This window comes from Rhamphochromis sp. 'chilingali' (assembly GCF_963969265.1).
Source record: "Rhamphochromis sp. 'chilingali' genome assembly, chromosome: 19".
In the NCBI taxonomy this organism is placed as follows: Eukaryota; Metazoa; Chordata; class Actinopteri; order Cichliformes; family Cichlidae; genus Rhamphochromis; species Rhamphochromis sp. 'chilingali'.
This window is the reverse complement of record NC_137946.1, coordinates 19823931-19844658: the sequence shown is the minus strand read 5'-3', so window position 1 is coordinate 19844658 and position 20728 is coordinate 19823931. Positions and strand designations below refer to the sequence as shown.

The 20728-nt window shown below is 43.6% G+C and overlaps 1 protein-coding gene across 1 annotated transcript; it reads left to right on the top strand.

Moving 5' to 3' along the window:
* The first annotated feature begins 1344 nt into the window (after nucleotides 1–1344).
* Nucleotides 1345–20593, top strand: mntb (MAX network transcriptional repressor b). Its single transcript, XM_080866830.1, has 6 exons — nucleotides 1345–1702; nucleotides 5655–6225; nucleotides 6319–6360; nucleotides 6659–6770; nucleotides 17742–17934; nucleotides 18097–20593. The coding sequence occupies exons 1-6, from the start codon at nucleotides 1627–1629 to the stop codon at nucleotides 18909–18911; spliced, it is 1809 nt and encodes a 602-aa protein (XP_080722956.1). The 5' UTR covers nucleotides 1345–1626; the 3' UTR covers nucleotides 18912–20593.
* Nucleotides 20594–20728: the final 135 nt, after the last annotated feature.

Here is a 20728-nt window from a genome sequence, read left to right as displayed (position 1 = left end):
ACCATGCAGCTCATGTGCTGAGGCCTCTTGTCTCACTCTCGCCCCCAGCCCCCTCCTTTTTTTCTGCCTGATTCATTTTCTCCCGTCCATGCATGCTGTCATAGTGTCTCAGCCTGTTGCTAAATGACTCCCATCGCGCACGCGCACACACACACACACACACACACACACACACACACACACACACACACACACACACACACACACACACACACACACTTTACGCTGGCTAGTTGTTATTGTGGTTTTCCCACACAAACCTGACTCTTAACCGTGTGGATCGTAATGGTGTCAGTAGGTTTGTATGTACAGGAAGGGCACATTGCGTGGCAATGGGAGCTCTAAATGTATTTCTGAGCTGCTCTTCAGATTGGCTGACACTCTCAGACCTCGGTGCGGTGGAGAATATATATGACTGAGCAGTGTCCAATCAATGATTGTTACCATGCAGCCACATACTCTACATATGTGCATCCATACACAGCATACATTCATAAATATCGCTGTAACTGTAATATATTTCAAGCACTATAACTCTATTAATCGGTCCCCTGAGAGAAACACACTGCATGAACCTTAAAGGATACATTATAGAACAAAAGACATGGCCATAAATCTATTATACCAAAGGGCAGGAGCATGTAGCTACAGAGAGGGAACATCCCCTTTCTTTATTCCAGTGTGTGGCACAGAAACAGCGTGGATGAGACTTTAAAAAAAAGTGAGGTAAATGGCAGAAAGGAAATATAATTTACTGTAAAATAGGTTTTATGGGAAAATAATTGCAACTACTTGTATGTTTTTAAAAAAAATAATAATTAAGTAACATTTTGTACATCACAGTACATTGTGGTCAGCTGCTTCTCCTCGGATAAGTCCCGCCCCCTGGTGATTTGACTGACAGCTCTGATCCGGAGACGAAAGGGTGGCCAGTCACGCTCTCGCCATGCAAATGAGCTGCGCTCGGGCCGGGCGGGTGCCCATGTGGACCAGCACCATGCCTTGTTGTTCTGAGTGCTGATTGGCTGGCTGGCGCCTGATCGGGCTTCATGCGCTGCGGGCCAGCGGCGGAAAGAAAAACATGGAGGGACGTTTACGGCTACGGGGGTTTCCTTTCTCGAATCCCGCGGGGATAACGCCACTACACGAGGAGACCCTTTGTTCGCGGAGCTTGTAATTCAACTTCATGCCATTAGGAATGTTAATAAATGAACAATGGAAGGTGCTAACAAGCTGGTAAATTAGAGAGCGGAGGAATGGGGAGTGCTTCGGTCGCCGGATTTTGTGGGTGGCCATAGTAACAGGGCGGGGCAGTAATCCGGGAGGGGCGGGTCCTAACGAGAACACGACTCGCCTTGTTGTGTGTATTCCCGTGCTCGCATCGCCATCTTGTTGCCATCCTATTTTTTTACGTATGCGAGGATCTACTTTCCGTTCGGCCGGATTAAAAATCGCCCGTGTGCTTTCAGGAGAAACCCAAGGGACGAAAGGTTTGGGAGGGCTGGTGTGAACCGTGCATACGACGCTTACTACTGGGACGCTACTTACCTCCCTCCCCCCTCCCTCGGTCTTTTTCCTCCTTCCGTCCCGGGCTACCGGGTCTCCTGCCGTGAGGTTTTACGCGCAATGAGCATCGATACGCTTCTGGAGGCGGCCAGGTATCTGGAATGGCAAGCCCAGCAGCAACAACAGACCACACGTGGTGAGTTGAACAGCAGACCAGGGGGTTCGTGCTCAACGTGCAGGGCAGTGTACAGTGTGTGTGTTTAATACCATACTCCCTTTTGAGGAACCGACACCCGTTACTACCAGCGGGTTGCATTTGTAATCGATCCGCCTATGAGGCGTTTGTTTGGGTTCCTGTCAAAAACATAAAAATAAAATAAATAAGAAGGATTCACAGAAAACTACCACCAAACCCCAGGTGCTTACTTATTGCACAGCCTCCCCCGCATTAATGCGGAAACGACTAAAGTTGTTTTTTCGAACAACTTTGCGCGCTCTCGGGAGTGTGTGTGTCAGTCATAGTTTCACCACTCCAGTGACTCACCGTACGCGAGCGCGTGTGTGTGGGTGAGAGGCAGGAACAGGAGACTTTGTGTGACTAACCATGGTCCATTTATAAATTGTGTGATTGTCATATAAGTCCTTAATGTGTGTGTTCAGCTCATACACGCGCTGTAACTGTGTAATACCCCCGTGCGCTTTTGGAAATCTGTAAAATCGGCAGTGAAACGGTTTATTATAATTTTATTTTTTCATATTTTTCCAATGAAAAATTTCCCCTGGATCAGTTTGCCCCAGTTTTTGTCCGTCGAGCGCCGGCAGGGCGGTGGCGAGCTGAGGCTGCTCTTTACATAATACCCTGACATTGCTCAGCTATCTTATGACACTCACTTGGGCGGGCCCTCGCGCGCTAACCCCGGCCCTCATTTGTATATCAGTGCTCGAACTTATGCATATTGGCTCGTGCACCTCCGATTAGTTGTCAATCGACGTAAAGATCACTCACTGAACTGGATGAAGGGGGTTGGGGGTGTAGAGGGTGGGGGAGGCTGCCTTTTTGTGTTTCTCCCGTCAGATGACGTGTCAGGCAAACCAGCCCCCCGCTCCCCTTCCCCCTCTCGGCGTGCTTCACCCTACCGCGTGCTAGGGCCCGCCCACAGCTACCACGTGCACACCCCCTCCTATCCCCCCCCCCCCCAATATACAAACTTACGCGCATGCACACACACCCTCCTCGTCCCCGCCCTTCCCATTCAGTCTGCTGACAGTGGCGGGTCAAAGAGAGAGAAAAAGGGGGTAAGTAGGGCAGCTCACCGCCCTTCTCCTCGGCCCAGCCTCAATGCAGAAGTTATGTAATTTACGTTTGCGTGCGACGTAAATTATAATAATTTACATAATAATAATACTGTTGTTATTATTAATATAATAATAACAATAACAACGAATAATGTAATTAAGTGCTTTTTAAACTGTTTTGCATTAGTATTATTATGCCTGTAACAGAGGGATTTCCATTTTCCGAGTTACAGTGTGATTTTACAATGTGAACTTAGAAAAAAAGCCTCTCTTTCACTTTCAGTCTTTGTCATCACATAGCAGCTATGTGAAAGCAATCATGATGATAAACACCATCTCTATGTTATATAGAGTATACTGTACTGAAAAACATTTTGTTACTTTAGTTTTTAGTTTTAATTATTATATTATTGATATGTAATTTTTTAATGCAAAATTTGGCTTTTTTGTTTCAGAAGCTGTCTAAAAACTTGAAAATGTTCAAACTGCGACTATGCATGTTCATTTCTATGTGATATGTTGAGGGGCTGGAGCCTAAATAAGCTTACACTGGATTAAAAGCGATATGTAGTAGGTACTTTATTAAATCCATAAGTTAGGAGATCCCTGTTATTTTATCCAGAATTCTAACAAATTAGCTGAAATAAAGCTCAATAAGATGCACAAAATAAATGAGCTATTAATATATATAATGAGTAAAGTGACTAAAGATGCAAATAAACAAACATTTAAATACAAATTTTTCTGTGTTCACATGTGACACCACTATGCAATATGCTTTAATATTTTTACGTTCAAAATATTACAAATTTGTTAGAGTTTAATTTTTTAACATTGACTAATCAACAGTTGATTTAGTGATTTTTGCATCAAAGGAAGGACAGCCTGTGCTGTTCAGAAGGAGTCGGAGGATGATTTCTCAGTATATAGATAACTTGATTATAACTCTGTGGGAGCTCTCTCAACATTGTTGTTATCAAATCCTATTGTTCAAAGGAATATATTCTTCCAGAAGTGATTAGAAATATGTCTGTGGTCGTGATCGTATCATTGACTACGCAGGCGTTTTGCCCGGGTTGCGTCATCGGGAGTTTTTATTCTCACGCAGAGAGGAAACGAAAGTGTTACTTAACGCACAGCTAGGCATCTTGGCATGTGCTGTATCTGTTTTGTTGGAGGTGGCTGGGATGTGTGTTGGCGTTGTGCAGGTTTGAGGAATCCCTGGGATCTTCTAATGCTGCTGTTTCCATGGTGACTGAGGGCTTTCCACATTACTTTCTAGTCTGCCTGCTACAGTGTGCAGTAACTACTCACTCATATCATCACTCACTGTGTGTATGTGTGTGTGTTTCTTTGCCTCTGCATAATGATGTCTTTGCCTTTGTTTGCAGCACAACAGTGCTTCATTTGTATGTTGTCATGCTGCCAGCTCTAGTTATCCCAGCCGAATGGCTCCTTCACAACAGTCCTCAACTCTTGGTCAGACGCCCTGACGCAGCCCAGGGCGAGAGGCTCTCTCAGTGCTGGACCGGTCCAATCACGGGGCAGACTGAGGGGTGTTCTCTCCAGTGAGGCAACCGATTCAGAGACAGTTAATGTGGTTATTTGCCCCTCCTCACTGTCTCATTCTCTGATGACATCATTCTTTGTACGTGTTTGTGTGCAGGAAGTGTTGGTGTGCATGATACAGACAAAGTGAAATCCATCATGACAGATTCGGTAGCGTAGCAGTGAAGCTGCTAAGAGGACCTGTAGGGAACATAGGTCATATGTTGGTTGATAAATTACAAGTGATTAATGAAATCAGAATTTATGAAGAGTGCTTTCTGCATTTAGCACAGATCACTTTTTTCCAGATTTTGGGAATAAAATTGGCTTTTCATCAAAGGAAACTCACCAGGGCTGTGATAAAAATGTAGCAGGGGGTTAATTTACTCAGGCATTCAATACATTTCTTTTTTCAAATGGCCAGAAATGAGAGGAAAATGCAATACCTCCTTTTCTGTCCGACACCCCAGACTCAACATCTTAATTGTATGTGAACCAGTAGTGATAAGGAGCATACCCCTCCCACCCCACAGAGGTGCATTATGCGCTAGGAGACCACTGCAGATGTGGTGTCCTAGCGCGTTTCAGATATGATAAATGTCTGACATAGGTGAACATTAAACAGATTTTGTCCTGCCAGATCCTTGCTACACAGTCAGTGTGACGTCTGATTGTGTTGCAATCCACAGTGAGTGAGTGGGCGTAGTGTGTCCTGCCTCCTGCATGCTCTATTCAGACAGCACCCTCGCCTAAACCAAACGAAGTATTTCCAGTATTGAGAACCAATCTGATGTGGACTATTTTGTGTTGTGTGCTACGTTTGGACAATGACGCAGCCTGTTAATGAGTAAAAGGTGCAGAAATACTGTGTGAAAACTAGTTTTAACTACTGAAAGGCCAGTCTTGCCAGATTATCATATACATCACATTCCTGCTTGTCTCCTTGCATACTACTGTTGTCACGCTGATTCTGAAATCCTGGGCTGATGTTATAAAAGCTTGGCTCATAGTCGGCACTGATGGCTGCATTTTATTCTGTTTGATTGTTTTATTTTTATAGTTATTTGCTCTTCTTTTGTGCCAGAGAATCTTTATTATATCAAGTAACTAAAGGTCTTTTCAGCTCTTTATCACACTGTCTTTGAACAGAGAACAGATGCATTTCAGTTGCTGACATCAGTAATTGTAGACGACAGTCAACAAGACTGTTATCAGCCAATAGTGATAGTCATCCATCCTTGTTCTTCTTACTTGTTTGATGTTAATCCTTATTTAACTTTAACTTACTTCTTTTCCTCCTTTAGAAGAAGAGCAACTTGAAGACAAGGAGCTCATCAGAAGGGAGGCGGAGTCAAAGCATGTGGAACTTGTGGCTTCACCATCTCAGCCAGTAGGAGCCAATCATGTCACCTGGGGTGATGAAACTCACCGTCAACAGCCGCATCACCTTCCTGTCCCACCGCCCCCGTCTCTACCTACTCGTCAACTCCCTATTGCAGTCATCCCAATGGTGCCGGTTGTCACCGCGACAACTTCAGTCCCGCCCCTTCCGCTCAAAACGCCAATTGCTGCTGCAGCAGCGACGCTCAACAGCTCCCCGCCAGTCAAGAACTCTTCCTCCCCTCCACCTCAGCCAGCGACTCGTCAACTGTTGTGCTCCCCTCAGATCAAAGTGGAACCCAGTGAGCAGCTGATAGATGTAAAGCCTGGAGCATCACAGCTTCAGGTTCAGATCAAGTACCCAGCCCCCATCAGCACTAATGGCTCCCAACACGCACTGGTTCCTCATCAGGCCCCACTCACACCTCAGCCACAGCCTAACGGGATGACCATGGAGGAAATGAAGGGAATGGAAGGGAAGAGGAGACCAGGAGGGTGAGTTTGTTTGTGTGTCTGTCTGTGTGTGTGTGTTAAATAAGGTATAAAGAGTGATCGGCTTATGGTTGATTATTTATTTTGCCTTTCCAGGGCGGGGACCAGAGAGGTGCACAATAAACTGGAGAAGAACAGGTTAGTCAAAATGATGGTAACCCCTCTCATGTTGAAAGAAATTGAGGAAAACTTGCCTTCCACATACACACATTTTCTGGGTGTTTTTCATGAAAGCATTTAACGAGGGCAAAGGTCACGGCAGTTCCTGAACTAATATAAATCCATGAAATCCTTCATCAAAAATGCAAAATTGGAGGTTTGAAATTTGTTGGTAAAAATCCCACGCAAAGAATCGACCGTCTTAAAAATGGTGAATATTCACAGTTGAGCAAAGACTACCATATGAAGTTCGACTCTTACATTTCTGCCTCTTCAGGCGAGCGCACCTGAAGGAGTGTTTTGAGACACTGAAGAAAAATGTTCCGAACATTGATGAGAAGAAAACGTCCAACCTCAGTGTTCTCCGCAGCGCTTTGCGTTACATACAGGTAAGGACAGTTTCAGCTTTCCCCAGCAAGCTCTTCATGTTACTTTGTCAGGACTTCAATTAACTGGTTGAGCTCTGGGGACCTCATAGGTCATAGGTCCAGTGTTATTGGTGTGGTTAGTCTCTTGTGACGGTGATACAGTGTCTGCTACATGCTTGTGAATCAGTCAGTATAATGTAATACTTGGAGGCTTCTTTGTTTCCAAGACCTTGGTCTATACAGTGGTAACCAGTTGTTCCAACACTGCCCTGTAGTCATGTAGGGATAGAAAAGAAACGGGCTGAACTAAATTGGTGGTTTTCAAAGTTTTTGTTCCAAGTCACATCAGAGGGGAAACTAAAAGTTCAAGGCACACCTTTATCCATGGATGTCTCCTTTAGATTGTCTTGTTAGATGAAGGGACTTCATCTAAAGCTCATTTGTGGCAACTGGACCTCGATTGATGCCTGCAGTTTTTTATGTAACAGTGTTACAACTTTATTAACATATTTCTTGCCTCAATCACCTTTGCAGACACTTTGGTTCAGCTCAAGCACTCTTCTACTGTAGGCCAAGTTTCTCTCAGAAACATGCTTTCCTCCATTAGCCACTAGTACCTTCTCAGCTTGCCTCAACACAGCTTGACTCGACTCGACTCTGTTTCAATCGGTTTCCATTACAACTGAGTACCACCTAATGTGCGTGGGGTCGTTATAGCAACATGGCCGAAAGTCCCGTGATGTCATTTGTATGCCACAGGAACGCCACAACAAAGGAGGACGTCGAGGCGATGATATAACTGCTGCTCAGTATGTGGCTTTTTGTCAAACCCAGTGGCCATGGTGTTGTTTTTTTCTGTAGCCATTTCTGTCGCTCCGAGGTTTTAAAAAAATGGGGGTTTTGAGCATCTCCTTTTTGTGAAGGAGACGCTCTTGTCACTCATCGAGTGATGCCACTGTCTAGCCAGTCAGTGACGTGCAGTCTGTTAATGTCATATTTTCGGATTACCTCAGATTGCTTGGATCCTCAACCGAGTAGGGACTAAAAAATACCTGGTACCAGCTAAAGGACACAAGCCTAAAAACCGAGTCGAGCTGTGCCAAGCTGACCCAAGTAGGTACTAATGGAAAAGAGCTACAAGTCTTTTTTTAGCCTGGTTTGGCACAGTGTTAACTAGGGCTGCCACAAACGATTATTTTGATAGTCGACTAGACACTGATTATTTTTGCGATTAGTCGACTAATCAGATCATCATCCATTGAACGTAAAACTACAGCTTATTGCACCAGCATGCATCTGCTCTTATATAACTATCATTAGCTTACAGCTTTAAGTGTTTAAGGTATGTGCTAACTAAAAATAAAGACAAGATGATAGTTTATTAAATTGTAATGAAATTTGCAGATTGTTTCGGTGAAGTTTAATAAACTCCTTGCTATCTAAAATATAACAGGACACCGGAGTATATTCTCCAGCATCTCACACTTCTGATAACCAGCTGTCTGCTTGACGTTTATTCAGCTGTGTAAAATCTATAACTTTAATCTCAGCCAAACAGATTTACTCAGGAACAAAAAAAATACAAAAAAAAAAAAAGCCAAACAATAACATTTTTAAGTTATCTAAGTGACTTATATAACATGTTTAACCTGAGTAGCGAAAGCCGGCGGTGACGCCGGGAGTCCGGTGTTCTCACGGGCTCTAGTGAGCCATGCCCCCGGCTAGCTATCGAGCTAGCCGGGGCCGTTTTCTGAGACGCTCCGACGTCTCAGAAAACGTCGGAGCGCTTTTGAAAGTATGTGGTGTCTTGATAAACTGAGCAGATATTTGAAGTTTACACAGCTACATTCTCGCCTGAAAATATGTTAAACGTTTAACTAGCTGCCGCCATTGTTGGAAACTGAGCTGGGCTGCGCTATGAATTCTGGGACAGAGCTGCTTCTTCTTCTTCGGGGTTTAACGGCAGCTGGCATCCTTGTACATGCAGTGCTGCCATCTTCTGTTTCAGTCTGTTATTACACTCTTAAATCCTACTACTTATTCCTGCGTCTTTTGTGATCTTACAAAGCTTCAAATGACGCGTCGACTATTAAATCAGTCGTCGTCGATTTTGATAGTCGACGTAACCGTGACTAGTCGACTAATCGTGGCAGCCCTAGTGTTAACACCTGGCACTTTCTCTGACAGATGGCGTTCTTGGGCTCAGGGTTTTTCCTTTTCCAGTTCAGCTGAAGTAACACGGGTTGCTGTCTCCAGACTGTTCACTGACAGTTAGTTTTTTCTAATTTGCAGTGGCCAATTTGCACTGTTTGTTAGTTACACAAGAACATCACTCGTATTACTCTCCTCCTCTCAGTCAGGGCCTTTGGTGTGTCTTCTTCTAATTCCCTTCATTCAGCAACTGAATTAACTTATTTTTATGCTTTAAACTAAAAACTACTGGTACAACAACTCAACATTTCACTCTTAACTTTTCGTGTATATTGCAGTAATAATGTAAGGCTGTCACAAAGTCCCACAGCACACCTGGACTTGCATCACATCACAGCAAATCTTGTGGGAACTACATAACATGAAAGGATAAAATGGCAACTTTTTTTTGTTAGAAGATCTAACGTTGCACATCGAGGCAGGAGGCTGATGGTACTTGGGTGAAGGGACGACTGTATAGCCCCAAGAGGGAAGTTTTCGGTCTGCAAAAGTAGACAAATGAGGACTTTTGTACTTTTTTTTTTTTTTTAGCAGAAATAGATGTCAGGCTGGAGCTGCTGTCTATGTAGGGGGTTACTTTATTGCAGTGTAAGCTTTAAGATTTTGAGTCCAATGAAATACGCAGCGGAAAGTCAGTGGAAGGAGCTAAATTAGGGCGTGAGATGAGGGAATTTATTCAAAACAAGATGACTGCAAGTTCATGGGCTGCTCTCCAGGGAGCAGAGCGCAGAGGGATTTCAGGCCATCTTTAAGATGATGATGGTTGTTAGGCAGAGCCTAGCTGCGTTTGAGGAAACACAAACAGCACATATTAGATACACGTTTCTTGCTTTAGAGGTAATATACAGTGAAAAGCGGGTTGTTAGTATGGGTGAAAGGTGAGTCAGTATGTCTGTAGTCTAACCTTTCATGTGTGCCCTGTTTGTACAGCAGTGTTTAACCTCACTGCACACACAGTTTGCAACCTTTCACCTCCAGTTTAACTTGTCTCGATATTCTGGCAGTAGTTATACTGATGGGAAGAAGAAGTTGCATAAACTTTGTTGTTGTTTTTTTATTATTATTTTAATTGCAGAACTATTTGAAAGACCATCCCTCTAGGTGATCGTGTAACATTCAGTGACTTTAAAATCATTTAACCATATCAGTATATTTGAGGGGGTGTGCACAAACAGAAAAACATTAAGTATCGGCTGCTTTTTATCCGTTTTGCAGGATTATAAATGAGATTTTAGGATTTGGGGCTATTTGTCAGACACAGCAAGACATTTGAAGTTTTGTGGAGAAGCAGAGTAATCATTAGCTTTACAGACACACGGCTAGTGTATGTCAGCGTTGCTTGCAGTATTTTCCCCAGCCCACACTGTACTGCGGAGCTGGTTGGGTAATATCTTAGAGGGATGCTTTTCCTTTATCACACTATGTTGAGGCTGATGAATTGCTTCACTTTTCCTCTGTTTTCCTTTGATGGTTTCATTGTGGCATACTCTCCTCTGATTTATAATATTTGCTGGCTTTATTGTAGGTGAATGACTGCGTTTAGATGCGTACAAACACCCGGTCTTCTCTTTTTTTTTCTTTCTCCATGAAGCATAAAAAGCCTGATTATTCATATCCCTCCGTGCACGCTCATAACAGTTTTCAATTTTCTGATCGTCTGCCTGCAGGCGAGTCGTGATTTCATCTCAGCTTCGATGGTCTGAGCCAAAAACAGAAACTGGAGATGGTGTTTTAGTACTCCGGGTAGCACATCCAGGTTTCTCAAATGATTGATGATGGTGTTTCCATGCACAGCGATCATAATCAGGACCTTAATGCACATTCGTCCTTTTCTCTTCTCACCTCTCCCCATGTGAACCTGCAAACCTCTTCCCCCTCCTTCTCGCGGAGCCATGTGAGACCTGAGCACATGGCTAGCGCAAGGCCGATGATGTCACCACAGCTCACCCACTCCAGTAGCTTTGCATCCCTAGATTGCAGAGAGAAGGAGATGGGCAGTGATGGGCTCAGTGTTTACGCTAATGTAGCGGCGCATGCACTTATATCAGCTCTTCTTTGTCCCAGCCTTTTCTTATCCACATCTGTGTCCGTCTCGTCCTGTGTCACCCCGCTGTCTCTTGCCTTTAAAGCACTTGGTAACTATGGCAACAGGCGGCAGGTGGCCGGGGCACTGTAGTGAGTCCGTTCCTCCGTGTTTGTCTGCATGAGGGAGTGTGCCAGATGCAAGACTAAACGAGTCAAATTCTGGTCATATTGGTCTTTCTGTCAGCAGTTATGGATGATGGAGCACTCACAGGTGCTTTCAAGACATGGATAGTCCTGCTGCCTTGTCCTCATATCAGATTACAGATGCATATGATTAGAGCAGGGCGATATAGCCAAAAATATTTATCACGATATATATTTGAAAATTTGCGATAACGATATAACCGACGATATAATTGATGCGAGACAAAATACAACTCCACAACATTACTAGCGCAAAAAGACAACCTTCCATTTATTTTCACTTAAACAAGAAGCTGGTTTTTATGTACATTAAAGCTTTATAAAAATGTAACAGTGCAAATGCAAATTCCTTGCTGAAAGTTTAACCAAAAGGCATTTCCAGTAGAAATGGGCTGACATATCCTGAGCATAACCATGTATAATATCCACTGAAGTTAAAAAGAGGTGCTTTGCAACATTAAACTGCAGTGTGCAGTACGCATTTTTCGGACCATAAGGTGCACGGGATTATAAGGCACATTAAGCGAAACAAAGCAGTCAGATAAATCAAACTTTATTAAACTCATTCTTCTTGCTTCCTCCACTTCTGTACCATTGATTCATTAATGTTGAATTCTCTGGCAGCTGCTCTATTCCCATGTTGTTGCAGTATACTAATAACTTAGGGATTATCCTTGATCCTGCTCTTACGTTAGATAGTCATGTTAAATCTCTTGTTCGGTCTTGCTTTTATCATTTAAGAAATATTTCTAAATTGAGCTCTATTATATCCTATACCGAACTGGAGATTGTTATTCATGCTTTTATCTCTTCACGACTGGACTATTGCAATTCCCTGTTTACTTGTTTAAATAAAGGTTCTTTGGAGCGTCTGCAGATCGTTCAGAATGCTGCAGCAAGACTTTTGACGAAAGCTTCTAAATTTTCACATATAACACCGTTGCTCATGCAGTTACATTGGCTTCCTGTTGAATTTAGAGTCCAGTTTAAGATTTTGGTTTTAACTTTCAAGGCTCTTCAACAACAAGCACCACCATATATTATTGAACTTTTACAGCCCTATGCCCCTAGTAGGTCTCTGAGGTCGAGTAGTCAGGGCCTACTTGTCATTCAGTATACGAGACTGAAAACTAGGGGTGATAGAGCTTTTGCTACTGTGGCCGCCAGACTGTGGAATTCCCTTCCTCAGGACTTACGATCCGCTGATTCATTGATTACTTTTAAAAAACAGCTAAAAACACATCTTTTTAAAACTGCCTTTTGCTAACTTTGTTTGTATTTTGTCTTTTTAATCTGTTATATCTTGTAAAGCACTTTGTGATCTCTATCTAGAAATGTGCTATATAAATAAAATTTTACTTACTTACTTACTTACTAACCTCGTATTGTGGATGGATTATCTCAGTTGTTCTCCTGACTGAAGTTTGGTCCGTTTACAGCATCCTGCCATGCGATTGCATTTGTCTCTAACCATGAAGAACCTTCACGTTAACTTTTATAAGTGGAAAAGTGTTAGTGTTCGTCCTCCAGCTTCACTGTTTATGTTATGCTAACATAGCTGTGTCGCTAGCGATCACGTAGCACATCATTATATACCAGCTAGCCCAACTTCAGTAACCCTACAAACGTCACTGCTGTTTAGTTTCCTGTCTTCATTTATGTTGGAAGTGATAGCAGAGCTGTACGTTTGAATTTTTTCAGAAATCTCTCAGTCAGAACATGCAATATCATGCTTAGGTAACTAGCGAAACTAGCGAGCTAACTTCCGCTAGCTTCCTGCTAACTTCTAACTCCGTTAAATGTAATAACTTTTGTTTTCATGGATGCCTGGAAGTTAAACTTTATAGTTACACCTGGTAAAGCAGCAATGCTGATCGTTTTATTAAAGATGAAAGAATTTAGACAGTTTTTAACTCTAAGTGATGCTGCAGTGTTGTTTGACCTGAAGTTTACGGAGTTTAGGACCCAGATTACTCCCAGATTTAAGAGCATCTTAGTCCGACAAATATGACAATAACAACGGCCGCTTGCATGTTCTGCAAAAAAATGTGCTTTGTCGTGTATCTGACGGACAAACACCAAACCAGTTCCACATCACGGAAGTTGCACCATTTTTACAAACCAATTCTGGTTCATCTGTTTCACTCAACAATCGGCCATGTGCGTATGAAAACAAAGGCACTGCGCATGCGCGTTTTACTCCCATTCTATCGCGATATTTCATTTTCCTATCGTTGCCTAACATTATACCGGTATTACCGTGAACGGTATAATATGGCCCAGCCCTACATATGATTAAGAAAAAACCTTCCGGGGCAAATTTCATCTCACCTGAGTCATTTGCACCTTTTTTTTTTATTACAAGGAACTTTCTGAAATGAGGATGGATAAAAGAGCGATAGATGAAGCACAGGAGAATAAGGGGGGAAGGGTCTTGAGGGAGTGGCGGATGTGGGGAGGAGGAGGAGGAGAGGGGAGTGTGGGATGGAAGTGTGGAAGAAAGAGGAGGAGGAGGGGGGTTGGGAGGGATCCAAGAGCACCCGACTGGCAAACATCCAGTCGCATCACTCCTTATATGTAATTGCCCCTGCGCTTCACCCAATTAGAGGGCTCCTTATGTTTTTTACAAACTGCTGCTCAAGCAGCCAAATCCTCACAAATGGGGTTGCCAAGGAAACAGCTATGGGTGGCAGCTGCTTCCTTGGTGATTTAGTGCAGGACTAATGGTGTCTGGGTTGATGCGAGAAGACCTTGAAATGATGTTCATGGATGCACATTCGCACTTCGGACACACTTGCAGTTCTTCGGAAGTCCTTGTATTTCAAAGAGTCTGCTGTGTCAATTAAGTGTCACATCTCCAGCACTGGAGTGCGTTAATGCTACGTGGAGCTCCGCAGATCTATGGTTACATGTTGTATGTGTGTAGTAACACTTTGCAGAAGTGTCAAAAATACTGTTAAAACGGACGCATTTGATTAAAGTGGGTTACTCGTGCTTTTGTTTGTCTTTTAGTTTAGTGCATGCAGTGGAGAAGACAGGCGCATTAAAATGTCCACTACAGCTATTGATTGTTTCTCATCCCGGCATCTTTTGAGCTCCATGTTGGTGAACTCCATGCCGATTCAATTTCCTTCTCAATCAACATCTGACCTACTATGCGTATTGCACATAGATGATATGCTGCTGGGTCAGGGGAAGACCGCCTGCAAGTGCATCTGCTTTGGTTGGCTTCTGTAACGTTTCTCACTGCACAGCCAGAGATGCTGATCCATCCAAAATCTGTGTTAAAACAAGCTTCAAATTTGTGACGACAACATGCATTTTTATCAGAACAGAAAGCTGCCCCTAAATGTGCTCTACTCAGAGTTTTTTTATGTATCAAATGCTTTTATGTTTCTTTGGATACTAATTTTAGCTAAAGGAGTTCAGTAATGACTAATGTCAATAAACAACTGGCTAATTGTTTATTGACTGGCCAAGTTTGTTGTAAGTACACTGATAATAGGTATGCAGTATTTATACTGGTCTCACCGCTGCTCTACAGCATGACGTGTAGTATTTACAGTAATCCCTGGTTACACTGCATGCATATAAAACATTATGTCATGTAATGTTTCCACTGTGTAATCACCATTTATGTTTTGGTTAGTGGGGTTTAAAGTATCAATAAAAAGATGACGATCCACTTTTGCTTCTCAAATGGCGAAAAACACAGAAATCCACAGACTTCTATGAAGTTTGTTAAGGCAGTGACTCTGTACTATCTGTGGACCGTTTGTGCTTATGTGTGTAGTTATGCCTTCACCTTAGAAGTCGGATGTCGTAGCTGACTTCACATTCCAGTAGTAGTTTGAAAATCATGGAAAAACAGGTTTTGGTTTGCTCTGTAGTGCAATGAAACTATTACTGTGTCACTCGTGATACGGTGCTTGGTTTTTGTTTGTTTGTTTTTGCACTTAAAAGCACTACTGGAGCACATTCACAGACAAACTGGTCAGTGCTCTGCATATGGTTTATTTAGCCACAGCATTGGTTACAGATAAGTTTTACTCTTTTGCTAATGTTTACTTTAACAGTCAATCTTGGATTGCTGAGTTGGGTTCGGTAGGGTTGCACTGAACTGACTTCAGTTCAAAATTGGAGCTGGAAACTCATAAATCGTTACCTCAACATCAAATTAAATTCACCAGTACCTCCCAAAGGCCTGCTTTGAAGCCCAGATCAATGTTTTGATTGATGCCAGCTCGTTCATGTTAACATCATTAATAATAATTTTACACTGCGTACACACAGAACCTCTAGTGCAAAAGCACCAGTGTTGTTTAACTGTGTGGTTACATGTGATTTGTAAATGTAACCTGGTCCTATGCTGACAAATCACTGGAACTGATTTTTGCTGTAATTTCCAGCACTGCCTCCTCGTCACTTATGACCTCTAAAACTGCTCGCACGATCAGGCTTCACAGCGGTGTTGAGCTGTTAAGTGATTTGAGTGCTACTAACCTGCACCATGTGAACTGTTTAAAGAGGGCTGTGGGGAAGGTGGGTTTGCGTGTGAGGCCATCACGTGCCTGCAGAGAGTAAACAGCTTTTCCTGCAGTAAGATCATGTGTCCCCATATGCTCATTTTGTGTAATCTCGCTTGTATTTCCAGCCTTACCTCAGTTCCCTTTTGTTTATTATCCTTTCGGCGGTTCGCTTCGTGTTTGCGCTAATTGTCAGATAAACACAGCCACAACAAAAAAGACAATTATACCCGTGATATACATTTATCAGCAATGTCCTCCGTAACAGTGGCACAATTACCAGCAATCAGACCACCACAAACAAGCCTATGCTGGCTCTAAATGGGCCTCGGGGGGTGAATGCACACATAATCATGACAGGTCTGCACACATTTACCTTACTTAGCAGAAGTCTGTTATTTCAAGCCATTTGATTAGCTGTAGTATTGTAATTTGAAACCCACCTTAAGATTTGATTTGTCTTACAATCCTTGTGATTTTCCTTCTGTTTTCAAAGTTAAAACCCTCGTGGTGGGTGCCAGAATAAAGTGCAAGTGGCAAGCGCCTAATACCTCCTGGATTTGTTCAGCAGTTATACTGGAAGAGGTGGCGCTCTGAGACAGTCTGATACATCACTGAGGATCATTTGCACCTTCATTAGGACAGGAAGCCATTTTCTGCCAAGCCTTTTTTTTTCCCTCCAAGTTTTCATGCTGGCTATTCAACATCTCAACCAGATATTTAGTTTCCAGAATTAATCAGCTGCACACAACATACTATTCTACTTTTCTCCTCCCATTCCCCGCCCGTACCTTCCCCTCTACCTCCTCCCATGCGTCATTCCTCATCAGTAATCTGCCTTAATGTCCTTAGCCTGTCATAGTGTTTGGAGTTCATGCGTCAGCTGACCTACACAGAAACTGGGTCACGACGATGGTGTGGCGGGGCTGGGAAAGCTCTGCTCTTTCTTCCTAAATCTTTCCATGAAGCTTCCGTTCTTCTTGCGTTTCCTGCCATGTTTATAATCATTTCATTTTCCTCCACAAACACATTCAGCTCACTCTTGCTGCATGGCGGTGCTCTAGAAAGTAACGCATTTATTATTAACAGATTTCAGTAATCCAGTGACAGAACTGTAGCAGTAATTAGGAACTATTATCAACCCCAAAGTGATTTGGGGTTGATAATAGACAGGAGGGTGTTTTCTCTCACTCTGGCCTCAAGAAAAAAAACTAGCGTGATATCCAAGAAATGGGAGGAGCTTAGGTAAATGACTAAATGCCACTAAAGCAGTGTGGACATGCTTGAATTTGCAGGCGTGACTTCCCGCTGGTGTATGAATCTGGGATAGCATGGATAATGTTTGTTTAGAAGTACAGGGAGAAGAAAAGTTGTGTTGTAATGCTGTTTATTTACAGTGTGGGTATTTAAAAAGAATTCTAACCTGAAACAGTATTGGGTTTATTCTGAAAAAGCCACATGGGTTATTAGTTAAAAGAGGCAAAATGAGGGAGTTTCCCTTTTCTCTGACCTTTCTTTGCTGTTAGCTGTTGATTAAAAGTCCCCCGTCTGTTTCATATTAACACACTTCCACTGTTTCACAGAGCCAAATCCCCCCACGCTTCCCTCAAAGGCACAAACTTGAAACAGCTGCTTAAAACCAGGCAGCATCAGTCAGCGCTAACGAAGTAAGGACGGGTTTTTCTTGAAAAGAAACTCAGCCATAGGATTACTCGTCGTCATATTGATGTAAATGATTTTTTAGATAGCCTCACTTGAGACTGCGCTACTCGCCAGTTAGCCTTAACATTAAAAGCACCCGCCTGATGCTATGTAGCATCCCCCTGTGTACCTCAGATAAATCTGACCCAGTGCATCCTTTAGGTTCTTTGGGTTGCAGGATGAGGCCTCCTGGTCTTACTTCACCTGTTGTTGGTAATTGGTTAATACATTTTTCATTTTTCTGTTTTTGTATCATAAATGCAGATATGACGACATATTATATTTTTATAACAGTCTACACCTGTTCTCTTTGTCATCCTTTAAGACTCTGAAGCGCAAGGAGAAGGAGTACGAGCACGAGATGGAGCGTCTGGCTCGAGAGAAGATCGCAACGCAGCAGCGGCTGGCCGAGCTGAAGAACGAGCTCAGCCAGAACATGGACGCCATAGAAATCGACAGAGTCCTCAGACAGACCATCCAGCCAGAGGACGACCAGGCGTCCACGTCCACGGCCTCAGGTAAGGGAACAGACTGCAGCAGTTTGTTTTCAAACTGAATCGCAGGAGAGAAGGGTGATCAGAGAAGTTTGTTTTTTGATGTAGCAGTCGTTACATGTGGTTTGAATTTTACTTTTACGTAAACATTCATATCGTGATCACTGTTTCTGCTCTAATCTGCAGAAGGAGAAGATAATTATGAGCAGGACATGGACGAGGACGTTCCCGCCCCTCCCGCTCCCACGCCCCTCCCCAAACCGGCTCCTCCCATTTTACAAGCTCAGCCGCTCATCACCCCTCACCTGGCGATCCAGCACACCACACTGCCTATCCTCACCAGCGCCTCCCCCGTGGGTCCTCCTCCACCTCAAGCCATTGCCCCTGCTCCAGCCCCGGGTCAACCCCCACCGCCACCTCCTCATCCTATCCAGCCCCCAGCCATGCAGGTCCAGCCCACCGTCATCGCTCACGCCACTGTGTCCCATGCTTCAGTCATCCAGGCTGTCAATAATGCCCTTCCCACCAATCACAAACACCTAACGCATATCGCTCCATCACCTGGCCCCAACTCTTCCACACCTCAGCCGATCACAGCGGCTCCGGCTGCCCCTGCCACCGCCACTCACCAGCCAATAACTGCCCAGCCCATCGGACACATCACCGTCCATCCGGTGGCCCACCTGGGCTCTCCTTTGGCATCCCACCTCCCGACTCTCTACCCCCAGGGCATGTCTGTGTCCCAGCCCACGATGGTGGGCCACATCGCCCACACCTTCGCCCACCACACCCTGCCTCACGTCCAGGCCAATCCTCAAACTAACACTAACGGCGCCCAGGTGAACAGCGCGACTGTGGTGAGCCAGGGAAGCCCGTCGCTAGGGAAACCCACAGCAGTGCTGGCCCCCCACCCACAGCTGGTTGGACAGGCTACTGTCCTGAACCCTGTCACCATGGTTACAGTCCCAACCTTTCCCGTCAGCACGCTCAAACTGGCCTGAAACAGACAATAATACCTGTAGCGATGGATGTGAGACAGGAGAACGAGTTTTCATCTCCTGTCAGTCGCAGAGTCTCTGACAGACACGTGAACATTTGAGCATCAACTGTTTCTGGACTTTGTGTGATGAATATCTTCTGAGATATTTCAGTCACAGCTCTGTTAGTTTGTGAACAATTACATTAAAGCTGAGTCAGCAGGTCGGGCCATTGTTTGTGAAAATGTGACTGTGACGTTTGTCTCCCCCGCAAACACAGAAACTCTGTTTTACCTTTTTATCTTCCTTCCTTTTCTCTTTATTTTACCGCCAGAGGCACTAACACAATAAGCTCTGTTTGCACTCAGGCATCAAGGATTTACTTTAACTGGTCATTCAGTCATTTAGGGGAAATGATTACAGCGAGACAGAGAGAGGACTTTGAGCTCGTGTGGGACGTGTAACGTCACTCCTGTGTTTAAAGGGTGGAGCTGGAGTTGGATTCAGTGGTCTCATCCAGATAAATCACACGCAGGGCCGTTTATCAGTCAATTACATCACATAACATTACATAGTTAATTAGGGCTAAAACATTGTCACGTACTGATGCAGTTATTTAGTTTTTTCTACCAGGAACATGACAGGAAAGTTTTTTGTTCTTCCCCTTTCGCCATGATCTAAGTTCGACACGTGGCAGACGAAGTCATTCTTTAAACATCTTGCAAATAGTTTAAGGAAAAGAATTTGAGGATGGTAGTGCAATAAAAAAAACCTGACACGCTGCAGTTCAGAATACAAAAAAAGGAGACAGCACATCTTTTTAAAGGCAAATTCTGCAGTGGAGTTAATTTTTTCATTTTCTTTTTATCCACTACCTCAGAAGGCTTTTATTTTGGAGGGCGACTCCAAAACAGCGATTTGCTCCAGAGAATTGGGGCAGTGATTGCTCGGTTTGGTCAGCGTACAGTAGTGTCTGTTATTGATGGCCCTGTGGAGAAGTTGTGTCATGTTAACCACAAATAAAAGTAGGGCAGTAAGTTTGAAGCGAGCAGGAGCTGAGTCAGAAAAGCAGCTGAGGACAGAAGCTGGCAACTGGGATTTTCCAGCTATTTGTTGAAAAAAATAGTTAAAAGTAGGAAGAGCGTGCAGTGCAGTCAGCTTTGATCTGGTTACCTACACCCACAGTGAAAAGCTTGCCTTCTGCTGGGTTTTTAAAGAAAGATGTTAAAGGCTCTCAGCTATCTTTCACTGCCAGATTCAAAACCTGAGAAGTTGCCCAGTTACCCACAGGTCATTTGAGTGCATCAACTCCCGTCAAGTCTGCACACACTGGTGGTTATTGAGGCTTAAAGCGGCTTAACGAGCCCTCAGGAAACCTCCTAGGACTGCTCCGAAGCTCGTGTTTGTGCGTTTTAATAGGATTGTTTATTAGCTAAGACATTTTGAAACCAACCAAAGGCCTGAGCGAGACTGTATGCAGAAAATTGTCTGCATACCTGCTCTCAAACAGTCAGGCAGGTTTCCTTTTGTCCCTTTGATGAGTGATGTTCCTTCAGCACACTGTGGGGAAAACAGGTTTCCAGCCGCTTTAGTGTAACGCAACAGCTCCCTCTGCTGTCGTTACCCAGGCACACACAGCACACAAGTTTCCGATGAGGCTTTTAAAAATTGTGAAAATGCTTTTTTTTTTTTTTTTTTTTTTTTTTTTTTTTTAAACTTAACAGAACGAAACAAAATTATATGACTGTATGGAAGCTTGTTTATGCCACTAAAATAAAAACAAAAAACACAATGTTGCCGTTCAGACTTCTGAGAACATAACTTTAAATGGTTAATATTTC